At 41.8% G+C, this 14919-nt stretch overlaps 1 protein-coding gene across 1 annotated transcript in view; it reads right to left on the bottom strand.

Moving 5' to 3' along the window:
* The window catches only part of LOC307263343 (inactive phospholipase C-like protein 2), a 62106-nt gene extending 49115 nt beyond the window's left edge, over positions 1–12991 (bottom strand). The window contains exon 1 of the mRNA XM_080044482.1: positions 12384–12991. Within this exon, the coding sequence (XP_079900608.1) occupies positions 12384–12689 (306 nt within the window). The 5' untranslated portion in view covers positions 12690–12991. The remainder of the gene's footprint in view (positions 1–12383) is intronic.
* Positions 12992–14919: the final 1928 nt, after the last annotated feature.

Raw genomic sequence — 14919 nt, 5'->3', positions numbered from 1 at the left:
GGTAATCAATTTTTGGGGACAGTGTTTACTTGCAGCAGGAGATACAATTTTTGTATGGAACATAAAATGCAATTTTTATTTATCTGCTGGTTAAAAAAGATCAGTCTACATGCAAATCTTACTAAAACACAATGATGAGCCTTACTCGTAAATAAACTATGCCAAGCACAAAGTTGATGACTGTCATTCAAAGTTTCCACTCATTTAACACTTTTGTTTGAACACTGTCCAACTATAACTACAGCAGCTATCAGTGTGTCAGATATTATATTTTATCTTTTGCTCTGATCGATGCTGAGCTCTGAAGTAGTTTATTTGAGATGCTAACATTTATTTATGCGTACCACCCACCTCTTTCAGTACCAGCCAACCCCCTAACAATCTGACCTTAATTCTCCCTGATGACCAAACCGACTTCTCTGTTGCATGAGTGTCTGACCTTTTCCCACAATCACATCATCATGCACTCAAAGTTGCACTCGCTCATGTGTGTACATACATCCACCCCTCTCATGCCATCACACGCACACATACACACAATAAAATTGGATTGCAGACCGATGAACAGTCTCTCCCCCTCTCCTTTTCCTCCACACCTCTACATCCATCTAAAAAAACCTCATGACACAAAGTGCTCCTCTAACACACCTTGTCAAGGCTGTTGACAACTGGGTCACCATGTGCTGAGAATGTGTATCCACTTAGTCTGACTGACCTGCTTATTTCCGATTAATTTGAATCTGACTTTATGCAATAGCATTAATAAGGTGCCCACATAAAAAGGAAGCCTCTGCACCAGGGAACATATACATTCATCCATCCATCCATCTTTATTTGCTTATTCCTGGGTCAGGTCACGGGGGCAACAGCTCCAGCAGGGGACCCCACACTTCCCTTTCCCGAGACACATTAACCAGCTCTGACCTCCCAGCTGGACGTGCCTGAAAGACTTCCCTAGGGAGAAGCCCAGGGGGAATCCTTACCAGATGTCCAAACCACCTCAACCGGCTCCTTTCAATGCTTAAGATCCTCAACAATGACTGAGTTTCTCAGCCATATCTCTAAGGAAGATGGCAGACACCCTCTTTAGAAGACCAAGTCAAGACGCTTGTACCGGCAATCTAGATTCATTGGGCCATGACCCAGCCTTCATGACCATAAAGGTGAGAGTAGGAACAAAGATTGAACAATGGATCGAGAGCTTTGCCTTCCAGCTCAGCATTCCTTTTGTCACAACGCTGTGGTAAAGCCGCAATCTCAAATTCCATCTTCACACACTCGTGAACAAGACCCAGAGGAACTTGAACTCCTTCACCTGGGGTAAGGAGGACTCATTCCCTACCCTGTATATGCAACCCATTGTTTTTTCTGATTAGAACCATGGCCTCAGATTTAGAGGTGCTGATCCCCATCCCAGCTGCTTCACACTCAGCTGCAAACTGATTCAGAGAGAGCTGAAGATCACAGACCAATGATGCCAACAGGACCACATCATCAGCAAAAAGAACTGATGAGATCCTCAGCCCACCGAACTACAACCCCTCTCAACCACGACTCACTTCAATATCCTGTCCATAAATATCACAAACTTATTTGATTTAATTAAGGGTACTAGCACAAATAGCATTTAACGTGTGTCTGAAAGGCAGAAAATTCCTCTTACAGAATGCTGAAATGGTTGGTAGTAATGTGTGTAGATCTAAAATATGGAAGACTACTTTGATGGTTACAGTGGCACTGTGTTTAACAGTGACAGGTTGTGGTTGAGTTTTCATTCTATTTTAACTTGTCATTGACTTGATGCACACAACCTTGCTGCCTTGCTTCGCCTATAGCTAAAAGACTACAAGAAAGCTTTTCACATTGCTCTTTCAATGAACTCCCTTTCTGTCATCAAGGCTTCGTACTTTCTCTCTCTCTCTCTCTCTCTCTCTCTCTCTCTCTCTTCCCAGCGCCGTATGTCATTCCACACTGTAAAGTCCAGATATATCGCTTTCAAGCCAGCAACACATGCAAGACAAAAAGATGTAATCCCTCACTCCAAAGTCCAGCCTGCTCCCAATTTACATAAACACTGTGCACTTTCAGAAAAAAACATGAATATAAAAAAGATAGGCAGAACATGCAGGTGAACGAGAACACCACAGCAGATTGACAGCTGGCTGCACCCAATCCTCAAATCCCCCAAATCCCATTTTATGTATTGTCAAGGCTGACTGAAGCCTTCATCTATCAGTACAACTACACATAGACAGTACAGTACTGCAAATAGACAATCTAGACACATGCATGAGCGCAAACACAGAGCTTTCCCTCACTAAACCTTTAACACACTTTTAGAATGTAAAAGAGTGATTTAGTAAAACCCTTAAGAAAAAACTGTCAAAAACGGGCTGTGTTTAAGCCGCATAGTAACACACTGATGCTGCAAAGGAAATGTTAGGGCTGCATGTGTCAGAGTGTTTGGAGCATCACTGGAATGTTTGAGTGACATGCCCCTGCTTGCAGTGCAGAAAGACGCCCTGGAGCTGCACAGACTCTGTCACAGACGACATGAACGAGGCCATGGCGCCACGAGGAACAGCCAGTTTAACATCTATGATAACAGAACAGGCAGATTGCACCAGTAGGATCAGTGCAAGATCTGGGATGAACAGTAATTAATAATGAAAAAGTTAAAATGCAGTGTCTCCTGTGAAAATGGAAAAGCATAATGTAGATGAATTTGGGCATATATGGTTCCATCTCACGTTCGGCTTCTGTCGGTGCTGCAGCTTACGAATGCCTCATCAATAAAGGGTACGTCACGTGATATTGAATTTAATGTGGAGCCACCACAACTATTGGCAAATTATATATTTAAGAGCCTAACCTTAACGATCCTTTCGTCTTGTTCTATTGTTTTCTTGGCAACATTCTTAGTGATATTGCTAGTGAGGTTTCTCACAATACAAAATGCCAACAAGAATCAATCTTTGAAACAAGACAATTCAATTATATGTTCCAACGCATTCAATTCACATCATGATACACACTCAGTTCCTGGGCTGGTTTCCTCATCTTCTGCCATCTGTGCCAGGGCAAAGAGAAAAACTGCACCATCTGCGTATCCTTGGCTGTGTACCAGTGGCTATCATAAACCACAGAGGTACAAAGATAGAGAGTGTAGTTTAGAAGACAACAAGCCTCTTCATACTCACTGACTTGTGTTGTTCATGATGTGCAACATCATTCACCATAAAACCCAAAACAAGAACTTATGTTACTGAATACTGACAGGGTTAGAGGTTCACTTCACAGCTTTGTTGCTACATTCGCACACTTTGCCAAAGGTTTTCTAGGAGTTATTTTCAGTATGATGCATAATGCATTTTGGACAATGTGCATCAGGTTTGCAAAGCATTGATATCCTACCTTAACACGAAGGTTAAGATCCTTCAGCCATTCTAGGGGCTCTGTCGGCATGGTAAAAAGCTCAGTGACAATGGAAGTATGCTAATGTTTGCAGGTATAAGGTTTACAATGTTCACAATCATAGCTCAACAAATGTTGACCGCTGGTGGTGGTGCAAGAAGAGAAGTCAAGGGAACACCTGAGTTAAAAGGATTCTTTATGGGGGCATGAATGTTTGTATGAAATCACTTGGCAATCCATTAAGATATTTCTCTCTGGAACAAAATGGTGGACCAACAGATGATTGCCTGTCACCTCTCATATTTAACCATGCTAATCATCTAAAAAGGAGCCTAGAATATGGAATTATTTTCTTTGTTGGCTAAAGCCAGATTGACTTTAAAAACAATAATTCTAACAAAGCAAAGATGCTAAGTTTCTCAGCTTGTTTTTGTTTGTAACAGTTGCTGATATGATAGTATCATCACAAATTTGATATAAGAAGAAAGCAAGACGACAACAAATTGAACCAGACAGTATGTTGATACTCTGTGCTGCCTATAGACACTGTGTGACTGAAAAACTGATCATATAATAATATCATCACAATCAACAGGAACTTGAAAAAAGGCATAAGGCATCTCTTTTTTTAGACCTCAAATGAACGAAAAAAAGCACTTCAGCTTTCAGATGGAGTGAATATAGAATCAAGATCATAAAATCTATAAATAGGCTGAGGTCTGTGGCTGTCTGGGTCTTGACATGGTACGAGGTTAGACAGAACGCATGAGGGGGAGAACGCAATGAAAAAATGTAAGCAAATATAGCAAAGCAGACCAGACAGAACCCAGGAATAACGCTGGCATCCATACTGACAAGGGAGAAAAAATACAGAAACCAGACAGCATAACAAAGCCAGAGGGTTTTTTTTTTACATCAACTGCTCCACTCACATCTATGGGAGTTCAACCATCCAAACACAACCTTTAATCTTTGCATAACCACTGTATTTGACCTGTGGTGAAGTAATAACAAAAAGTGCCGCCGTATGTGATTTCAGCTGAAGTAGCCGCAAATGATCCTTATTTTTGATATCGTTTCCTTTTTTGTTGCCCACGATTATGTCTGAAAAACGCACTGATGACATATGCATGTGTCGGGTTGAAGAGTCAAGCATGCTTTCAATTCAGTTCCGTTTCTTCCTCGTGCAATCCTCTGGCCTTATCTTCAATCATTTGTTTTCTTGCAACATGTTGTATTGTCTCAGGAAGCATTTATGAAGGGTTAAGTCTTCTCTCACCATTAATTTTCCGTGAAGGATTCCTTTCCGTTTAAATGTGAAAAGCTGTTGTTCTTGCACTTGCAAAATGAACCAATCACTGCAATCGCTTCGGATATTGCACGTACATGCACGAAGACACACACATTACCTCTACTAATAGTGTTTTCCCTGTTTTGATGTCAGATCACTCCAACAGACAACCCTTTGCAGCACTAGGAGGATGAAGAGAGGAATGAAATAGTGCAGACTTGAAGACAGTGTGCTCCCTCGAGCAGGCCAAACTTAACAGATTGACTGTCTGAGTAAATAAAGCGAGGCCGATGAGGACTTGGCACTGGTCTAACCTGTAACCATCCTCTTCCGGCCCTTTTTAATTAAGTTGCACAATGGAAGAAACCCCGGAGAAACAGAGCCGACTCCATCTCCTACGTTTCCTTCTCATCGTTGGGATTAACTAGGGTTCACACTTCAGACTGTAATATAGCAGGATGCAGAACTTGAAGTATGTAACTGCTACACATTGCAACAGAAAAAGTAGGAGAATGAGAGTGGCACTAAGGCCTAACTCTCCTGAATAGCCTCAGATGTTCAGACTGTTCTCAATCTCACCTTATATGATGCACCGAAACAATCCATTGCTGGGCTTTTACACAGATTTCCAATTGGTTAAAAATGGGAAAGTTAACATAAATTACCTGCAACATTTGGTTTTGGTAAACGGTTTTGATGATTGCGAAGGAATTCTACGTGTCGTGTACTGTTACATTAACTTCCTGTCTAACTGCAAATTAAAGAGAAGAAGAAATGTGACGGAGAAGAAGTGCCGTATGTTTAACAGGCAGTAAAAAACATGTCAGAGCAAAGCCAGGTGGAGCTGTTCTCAGAGACATCTTTTCGTAATCATCAATCAGACCCCTGTTCTTCCAGTCAAGATGAACCTGGGAAACATCCAGCATGACAAATCCGAATATTAGTCATCCTTACTCGTGTCCTTGAAGTGACAGCAGCTATCCTGGCAGAGCCAAGACCATTCTGCTTTAATACTGTGCTGTATCATCGCCTGATCAAACCAATGTCTAACGCCCCTCTGGTTTCATCACCATTGCACACGTCTCATGAGGATCCTCAAGATAAGGCATCACCCCAAATACACCCTGGCAGTGTCCAAACCAATCAATTGCTCTCGTTCCAAAGAACGGTCTTTGTCTGTGGGCCAAATTTGACGTAAGGATAATTGAGGTTTCAGCTCAAGTCATTATCTTTTTAAGGAATAAAGAACGGAGAGCGGATTAGGAGGCAACTTTATTGAACCCGGCCACATGAAACAAGACTTGATCGTCACAAGGACAAGATTGCTCTGTGGCGTCTCTCAACAATTTCTAATACAAGGGAAAGTGAAATACACCAAACCCAGAGCTGTAGCCTACCAGCAATTAGTCTAGTCTAATGTTCACATTAGGGCTTTCAAATTGTAGCAAGTACTACATTTAATTTCCGGAAAAATAAGGAGCAAAACTTTTAAGTCGAAATAAATTGATCCCTTTCAGCAAATTGGCACCATTAAAAGTATATCTAATTAGCTGTTATCATCAATTCATTTTTGAAAAGGATGTCTGTGAAAGAATAGACAACTTGTTTTGTTTTTCTCACAGATTTATGGACATTGGAGGTTTGAGAAGCAGAAGAAGTTACAGAAGAATCTAAAAACATCTGTATCATCATGTATGTGTGTTCACATATGACTGAGTAATGACTCCGAAAGGGTGTGTGATTCTCAACGCAAAATTAAAAAACACAATCGCTTCCATGAGCTGTGTGTTACAGCCACTGCTGCACTTCTAACTGCTGCGCTGACTGTGTTGAAAAGCTGGCCAAATCAGCTGGATAAAATACAATAACTAACTTCCCCCTGTGCTTGTTTATAGGACATTAGCATGCACCTGTCTCTTTTACCTAACGTAGCAAACCAAGCTTCAAAAACAGACCCTCCATATGAAGTCTGATAGAAACTCAGACTTTGACTGATTTTGTTGTTTTTTCTCTCCCTCTCATTGTGTTTGCTCTGATCTGAGATAAACGGCAGCAGTGTAGCTTCAAGTGATAACACATTTTAAACAAACACCTCTTTCGTTAAATTTAACACATTGAAATGTTGATCACAGTTGTCCTAGGAATGCATATGGTGGCTCAGTGTTTCTCTGTTAGCAAGTGACCACCATTGTGAAACTGTTAATGATTCTGCGCCCTGTTTGGCGCTACACTATGGATTCAAACACGAAGACTATTTAGACAACTCAAGCTATTTTTTTATGTTTGTACTTTTCAATTGCTGCTTTGAGAGGAAAGCACAGAGAGCAAGCGATGATGATTCAGCAGCCCTAGACACTACAACAACAAGCTGGAGCATTTAAACAGAGAGGCGGAACTGATTGTGTCGGGAATCTTACTACCCCCCGAGCTAGTAAAATTCCCGGAACAATCTCTCACACCTTTCTTCCCTCGTTCCGCAACTGTCGCATTTATACAGCAGGGCGGAGGGCCGAAAGGCCGGCATATTCCCGGCTTTCACTGGCTGTGTAAAAGGGGCTACTGTAATCACCACTTCACATCTTTTGCTGCCTCCTTTTTCAAAGCAGTGCACACCACTGTTTTCTACAAATAGCAAAGCACTCAGAGTGGGACATGGGAATTACTTGTCCAATTTAAAATACTAAAATTACATGCGTTATTTTAACCTTCCATTTTATCTATATTCACACACGGAGCGAGGGAGCTTTTAATCTATTCTACGTAAAGCCTGTGACATGAGCAGTGATGCGTGGATATGCTCTTATTCCAATTTTCATCATCATCATCGTTATCTTCAATTATCCCACCAAATATAATCGCTGATAATGGTTCAGGTGGTACTGGGTGTCCTCAGTTCTCAGAAGGATCAGTCAAATCTCTCTTCAGCTTAACAATAGCCAGGAGTGAGTGGAGGCCCCTAAAACTACGTCTCTGTCCAGGTGTCAGACCGGTTTTAAGTAAACTCTTGAAATGTAACACAAAAAAAACACTGTGAATAACTAGCAGAGGCTTTATGAAAACATTATATACAACTAGAAACAAAGAAAAAGAAAAGCAATTACCATTGTGCATTGTATTAGACTGTTGACAATTCACATATACAAATACATTTTATACTTATTAATTTGCTGCATTTGGTCGAAGGTAACAAGAAAGACATACATATAACTGTTGAATGCACTAAATTATGAATGAATGACCATACAATGGTCCTAAAGATGGTACTTTAAGTCTGAGGAAACAGAGGAATGGGCCCTCCTTTTTTCTATTTCCACAAGTATAATTACTTAAACAAATGTATGCAACAGTTATTTCCACACTCGTTTTGCATGTGAAGCCATAACTGACATTTGCTGAAAAGGATGAAATAACAGAAAAGGACATAGTCATGGATCTTTTCAATACGATTATGTAGCCTGTCAAAGTGCAGAAATGTCTTCTGAAAAGACTTTTCAGATAAAAGTACATTCATAACCTGGCTAGCGACCATCACTGAGCGTATCTATCACGCTTAACCCCTGAAGTGCACCATAAAACGGACTATCCTCCGATCAACCTTGGGTAGTTTATGAAAGACACTGATGTCTGCATGGTTTGCTTTAACACTACAGGTCCTCTGTTATGTCCCTGGCACAAAGTGTGGCAGCTGAACTGCTTTTTCTATTTATATGATCAGTGAGTGGAGGTGGATGACATTGCGATTTGAAGGATAATTCCAGTGTAGTATTTGATAACACTGGTTGTGCCCTGCTGTGTATGTGTCAGAATGCATCATCAATTTGGAGATGCAATTGCACCAAAATCACATACTACAAGTTTCATGTTATTAACCCAGGAATGTTCCCAATTCCCTTCAAACAAAAGATAACAAATATTTCACTTGTCCCAAATATAAATGAGTAATGAAGGCTCAAGGGCAAAACATACTCCTTTTTTGACCTTCAGAAAAATCTAATGTATCATCTCCTCCTCTAGGGTATGTTCTCTCTCTCGCTCATACTGAGAAGCTTTCACTCTCAGGTCGATAGGATTGCCCCCGCCATGAGCCATTCATATATGTCAGCCCATTATTGAGCATCCCAGTACACTCATGAGATGATGGGGGCCACGCTGGGTCACTGGCTCAAATCTATTACATGAGCTCACAAATGAGAGGGTGAATTGATGACCTGCCACTCATAGAGGCAGAGTGCTGCTGTGGTAGACAGGAGAGAGGACCTTACACCAGACAGACTGATACTGTTGTGTGACCATTATTGATCTTTAAATCACTCATGTATTTCCTGCTTTTGATTATGTTTTTAACATAACCAAATATCTCTGAAAATTAACATTTGACCTTTGATGTGCTACTAAGGTTGTTGACTGAAAAGTTGCAGGAAAGAGGGCGCAAGAATGATTGATGAAGAGAGGAAGAATAGAAATGCTTAGGTGATTCTTTATAGCTGCAATAGCATCATCCTTAAAGCTATAGTGCGTAACCTCTGTTGCCCCTATGAGGAATTCTGAGAAATTACAATAACACTGTCGGCACCGCTACATGAAGTAAGCCTTCGGTGATTCCGCCTGGATTTTATACCTTCTGCGGTAAGTCCAGGTATTTTCCTAGCAGAATCAAAAACTTAAACATTTCTTAGGTGCTTCTTGGGATATTTTTGTGCTCCTGCTGTGCAAGTGCCAGGGGGTTTGTACATGCTCCCATACAGAGAGAGTTTTGTGGAAACCAACAACCCTGTAACCAAATTTCACGCACTGTAGCTTTAAATTCTTGGTTAAAGTCCTTTTTCTCATTCCCTATTGGTGTTATAATGCCAGTTCCCTCCACCCAGCAGACGGTTGTAGCTGGCCTTGCAGCTGTCCACAGTCCAGCATTACATAACAAGGCTGCATCACAACCCCCATACCAGCCTGTAGCCACTTTGCAGCTTCTCCACCATGGCACTGTCACCCCCACTGAGGAAATGACAAGAGGACATGGTTGGGTGCCTGCTTAAAAGTCAGACACACACACACACACAAACACATACTGTCTTCTACGATTTGCTTGTTGAGGGGCCAAGTTAATGAGGTAACGCTGTGCTGTAATTGCTCATTTGCGTCCCTATTCCCATGGACCTGCAGCCCCTTTCACTTCTTAAATCTCCTCTGAAACACACACACACACACACGAGTAAACACACACACACACACTCACACACACAGCAAAGTGCAGCTGAAGTGTGGGCGACACGAAGCCTGCAGAATGGCTGACCCAGTATCCCACCATGCTCTGCTCTAACAGCTTGTAGCGTTTGGTATTGTATAATGTGCAATGCGTCTGTCACGGAGGTGCTGAAAATGAGAAGCATCAAATGGTACAAGACATATTCCAGGTTATGTGACAGCAATCTTTCACCACTGCACAATGAAGACGTTTGTGTTGAATATTAAAACCTGTTCTACGAGGTCATCTTGTCATCAACAGAGGACTGGAGAGTAAATGTTACAACTGTCACCACACTACGCTCAGTATATAGCCGAAGGACTTTGTTTACAATGATCTGCCGGCGAGAAGCAGAGGATGTGGAACTTCGGATGTGTTTGGAAAACTGTGATCCATAAAAGTTCCAGCAAAAAGCTCTTTCAGATAATAATCGTTTCATAGCTGCAGAATTGTTTTCTATTTTCTTTTCTGCTTTAAATGGATAGTTGAAGGCAGAAGAGGTGGACAGAAAATATGGGGAGATAGAGGAGGGAATGACATGCAACACAGGCTGGAATGGAACCAGCAACGTTGCAATCAAATGGCATGCACTGTAATCACTTGCCTACCAAGACGCTCCTGACAGAAGTGTTTTCTAGAACACTGACTGCTGTCTGAAGTTGAATCACAAAATCAAGGGATTCCACAAAACTGAGCACAATTTTAACAGCCTACAGTTAAGGACACCAAGGACATGTAGCACACAATCGTCCAAAATAGTAAAAGCCTGAATAGTCATTCAAGACACTCCAATACCAACAGCATGTAGTAGACTTTTCTGAATTTCAAATATATTACACTTTTCATTAATTTCCTTCTGTGAAATCATGTGTTGTCGGTAGTACAAAGGACACATCAACACAGCCTCAGCCTCAATGTGATAATTTGTCCATACGGTTGAACTCACTTCCAGAACGACCCCTGTTTCTATTTTACAATAAAATGCAATACATGAAGATTTGCTGTACTCTATCACACTGTGCCAGCAAAGCACAGCCGGATCAAGGGGTATTCAGAGAAGCAGCCTCTGAAGATTTGTTATCGATCACATTTTGACAGCACAATCCCCCTCCAGCTTTGCTGTCAGGTTTTGCTCATGAGCCTCACATAGTTGGACTGATAGTTTCGGAGGGAAAGGATGGATTTAGGGCTCTGTAGGCAGAGGATACTTGAAGAATAAACAAATGTTTTGTGGTTGTTGTTGTGGCTGTTGTTGTAGTACATGCCAAGGAAAAGCCTCAGCATGAAAACAAAGAATTGCACCTACATTTGGATTGCATTGAGTCATCAACATTCAACCAGTGTCCTTGTCTGTGTCCATATGCATGCTGTTTGTGGGAGGGTGCATTGTGTTTGCCCACATTTACAGTGGACCAAACAATAACAGAGAATTACATGGTGTTGAGAGTGTCAGTTGCTAAGCAAACTGGGTTTTGATATGACAGAATGCTACGCTCCAGTGTGTCACACACCTACACGATACGTACACCTCCACAATGGACTGAATGATGAGATCTGACATAGTAACAGATTGCACACTGTGTTGTAAAAATGAGGCATAACATGGTACAACTATGAGGAACCCCACCATCCAGTCGTCTGTGTTCGAGAAGTTAATTAACCTCCAGTAATGAGGGCACGTTTTAGGGCCGGGCAACCATTACAAATATTCAAATTAAACTATCTTTTACTGAAAGAGCTATATGGAGAAATATACTCTGCACATGCCCCACACATCAGTTTTATGTGAGGCAGAAGTTTTGAAGCACACCAAATTTTGCACATCATCTGTTTCACCTAGACCTTCTTTTACTGCCTTTACACTTTAAAGTCTCAGTACATTTGACCCTGGCTGCAACCCCATAAAAAAAGATTAATCTTGCATTCAATTTTAACATGCTAAAGACAGAAACTAGGAATGGTAAAGTAATAACTAAGTCTGAACTTTAACATTATAAATCACCTTGACGCTCACATAGCACAGAACACTACAACTCTCTACAATTAATTTATTGGTGTATTATTGTACTGTCCCAGAGTGTACACTGTATTGTAGCAACAATGAGGTAACTGCAGCAATAGCAACTGTTTTCAGAGATTGTACATTCTCAGACTCCCTTTGTTACTGTGTGAATTGTGACTAAAGAAGCACCCTGCATGTCTCAAGAGTTTAGGACCTCTGTGAAACTTTGAGTTTTTCTAGATTATAATTGCACATCAGTTTTTGACACAACATGTCCTGGCCTGCATATTCACACTTCACCCTAGAAGTTACTGGACCACAGTTTGTGACTTTACGCACACATTTGTATGGTATTGACTTGCTTCCCCTTGTGTCACCTTGAGACACATTGAGATGCTTGACAAGGAGAATTAAGTGTTTTTCTTTTAACCAACCTTCATGATGCCGCAAGGTGTGCTTCCAGATCCCTGACTTCTCTCGGAGGAATTATCACGGCTGCCCCTCCCGATCCTTGGACTGCTGCTGTGCTCCCTGTACCGTCCATTGGTGTAAACTCCTTCCGCCCCGTAGCCTTGGGCAGCGGCTGACACCTCCAAGTACGCCCGGGTACCGGTGGGAGTCAACGCGGCCGCATCGCCGGTGATTCCCCCGGCGTTAGTTGCGCCCTGGGCCGAAGGGGCGCCGATGGCAAGATCCAAAAAATGTCCCGAGACCGCATCTGAAGCGTGTACCCCTGCCATGATCCGCCGGTTCTACAGCAAAGCCCTCCCCTCCACCATGTAAAAACAACAGCCCATTTTCTCAAAGCAACGGTGGAGTTGTTGACACCCGGTGGTGGCACGACTTCTTCACTGGATCACCACCGCTGGTCCATCATCTGGGCGCACGGCACGGTAGCGTCCCGGTGAGATTATGAGCAGACGGCTGCGTACCCCGCGAGAGAGAGACCTCCCCTGATTAGCTTGCAGGAGGCGTGTGCTCAGATACACTGGATTTGTCGAATTGTGCTGCTGTCTGCCGTGAATGTTTACAGCTTGCACTTTCGTCTCCTTGTTCTCAAAAATCTGTTTGGCTCACCACGTCCGCTTCTCTAGACTCTCCGCTGCGCGCGTCCTGTGCAGCCTACACTTTTGCACTGCTTGCAAACGAGAGAGCGTCTCCTCTCTCATGTATCCGCGGGACAAATTCAAGACCGTTAGAGCGCAATCGCAATAAGCCCCAAAACGCGTGAACCCGCATGCGCGCGTTTCCAATAGGTCCAGCATCTTGCTCGCGCAATCACAGTTGGATTCTTTAGGCGTGCGCGCGCACCATCTCTTTACCAGTTAATTAAAACATGTCATTGACAGTTTGTGAGCTCAAGGTCAGATTCTGCTTTTTTATTTAAAAATATATAAACCTCAAATTTGATGTGCCACAAAGGCTTGCCTTCCCGTAAAAGGGAGTTACTCATTGAAGACATTTTTGGAGTATAAAAATATGTTGTAATTTAATTTTCATATTTTTTCCAAATTGTATTTTGGTGGAAGCACATCACACAAGCACCTGGATTAAAAAGCTGAAACCGAATAGTAGTGAACATCAGTTAAAACAGCTGTGCTTCTATTATCAGCTAAAATATAATGTATTGTAGGAAAGGAAATAGAGAAGCCATCTACAGGTTAGTTAAATAACTCCTGCTGCAATCTTACCACCTGCAGGTAACGTGTTTCGCAGCAGCAGCAACATTTTAAAAATTCACTTTCTAAACACCTATGACCCAACATTAAAAAAATGAAAAAAATAAGGGTTTGACATCATACAAACAAGCTTACATGGCTTACTGCACATGTCCAGAGCCAACTGCTGTACCAATGATACACATTATTTCAATAACACACAAGGTTGTAGTTTACATATTGAGTCCGAAGTCTGCACGTCCCTTTTTTCATCCCTCTCAAAAAATTTAATTTTGTTAAGACCAACCCTCTCCAAAGTTATCAGGAGACAGTGATGATCACAGGGTGATCTCTCCAGTTAACAAACCTCTTTATTTTCTAACAGTTTGATTTTAAACACAGCGACCCCATATCAACCTCTCTCTCTGTTCTCAACTTATCTTTATGGTCCTCTCTTTTCACTCTGGCTCCTCTCTGCTGGATCATCGGCCCTCTTCTGACCTCTGTCGCTCCCATGTTGTTGGCTGTTGGTGCCTGATTCCAGATGTTTTTTGATGTAAAGTTTTGTCCTCTCTCTTTGTTTGTTTGTTTTCTCCTGTCCGTGTGAAGGGTGTGCTTGACTGTTGCCTCTTGTGTGTTTGAGTATAGTTGCTTCTCCCAATGTTTTGGGGGACTTTAGATGGATGGAGGTTCCTGTGTGCTGCAAATATTTTAAAATCTCTTGAGGCAACTTTGTGATTTGGGATATTACACAAAAAAACTTGACTTGACCCGAGCCTGGCTTCAGATCAATTACATCATATGCGCTTGTTTTATCACGGAAATTGATTGCAATCTCGGACAGTAAAAAGAAAATACCCATAGTTAAAGTAATTCTTCTTCTATTCTAACTTTAATCCTATTCACCATACACACTGAAGTACCTTTATCCTGGAGATCTGAGAGAACCTAGCTACATTATAACTACACTTAAATCCAAATAGAAATAGAAGAGACAAATAATGATAATGGTGTTACTGAAGCCTATATTTGCTTATTTTGGAAGACTGGATATAGTTTTGCTGTGCCAAGGGGAATAATAAAGTGTAATACAAAATACACTTTGACGTACACAGTTGACTTTTCTCTGCAGTTTCACAGGATTACTCTTAGTCAAAGATGAAGACATGTTCTCTCGCCACCCCTCCTCCCATACTCTTAAGTATTGATTTGAAGGCAATCAGCAGGAGGAAGCAACACAGTGGAGACTGTTAATATTAGCCCTATTCGTTTACAATGGCATTCCGAGGTTAATTGGAAAGACTGTTGACTT

Source organism: Ammodytes marinus (assembly GCF_949987685.1).
Source record: "Ammodytes marinus genome assembly, chromosome: 16".
Classification (NCBI taxonomy): Eukaryota; Metazoa; Chordata; class Actinopteri; order Uranoscopiformes; family Ammodytidae; genus Ammodytes; species Ammodytes marinus.
This window is presented reverse-complemented; position numbering and strand designations above follow the sequence as displayed.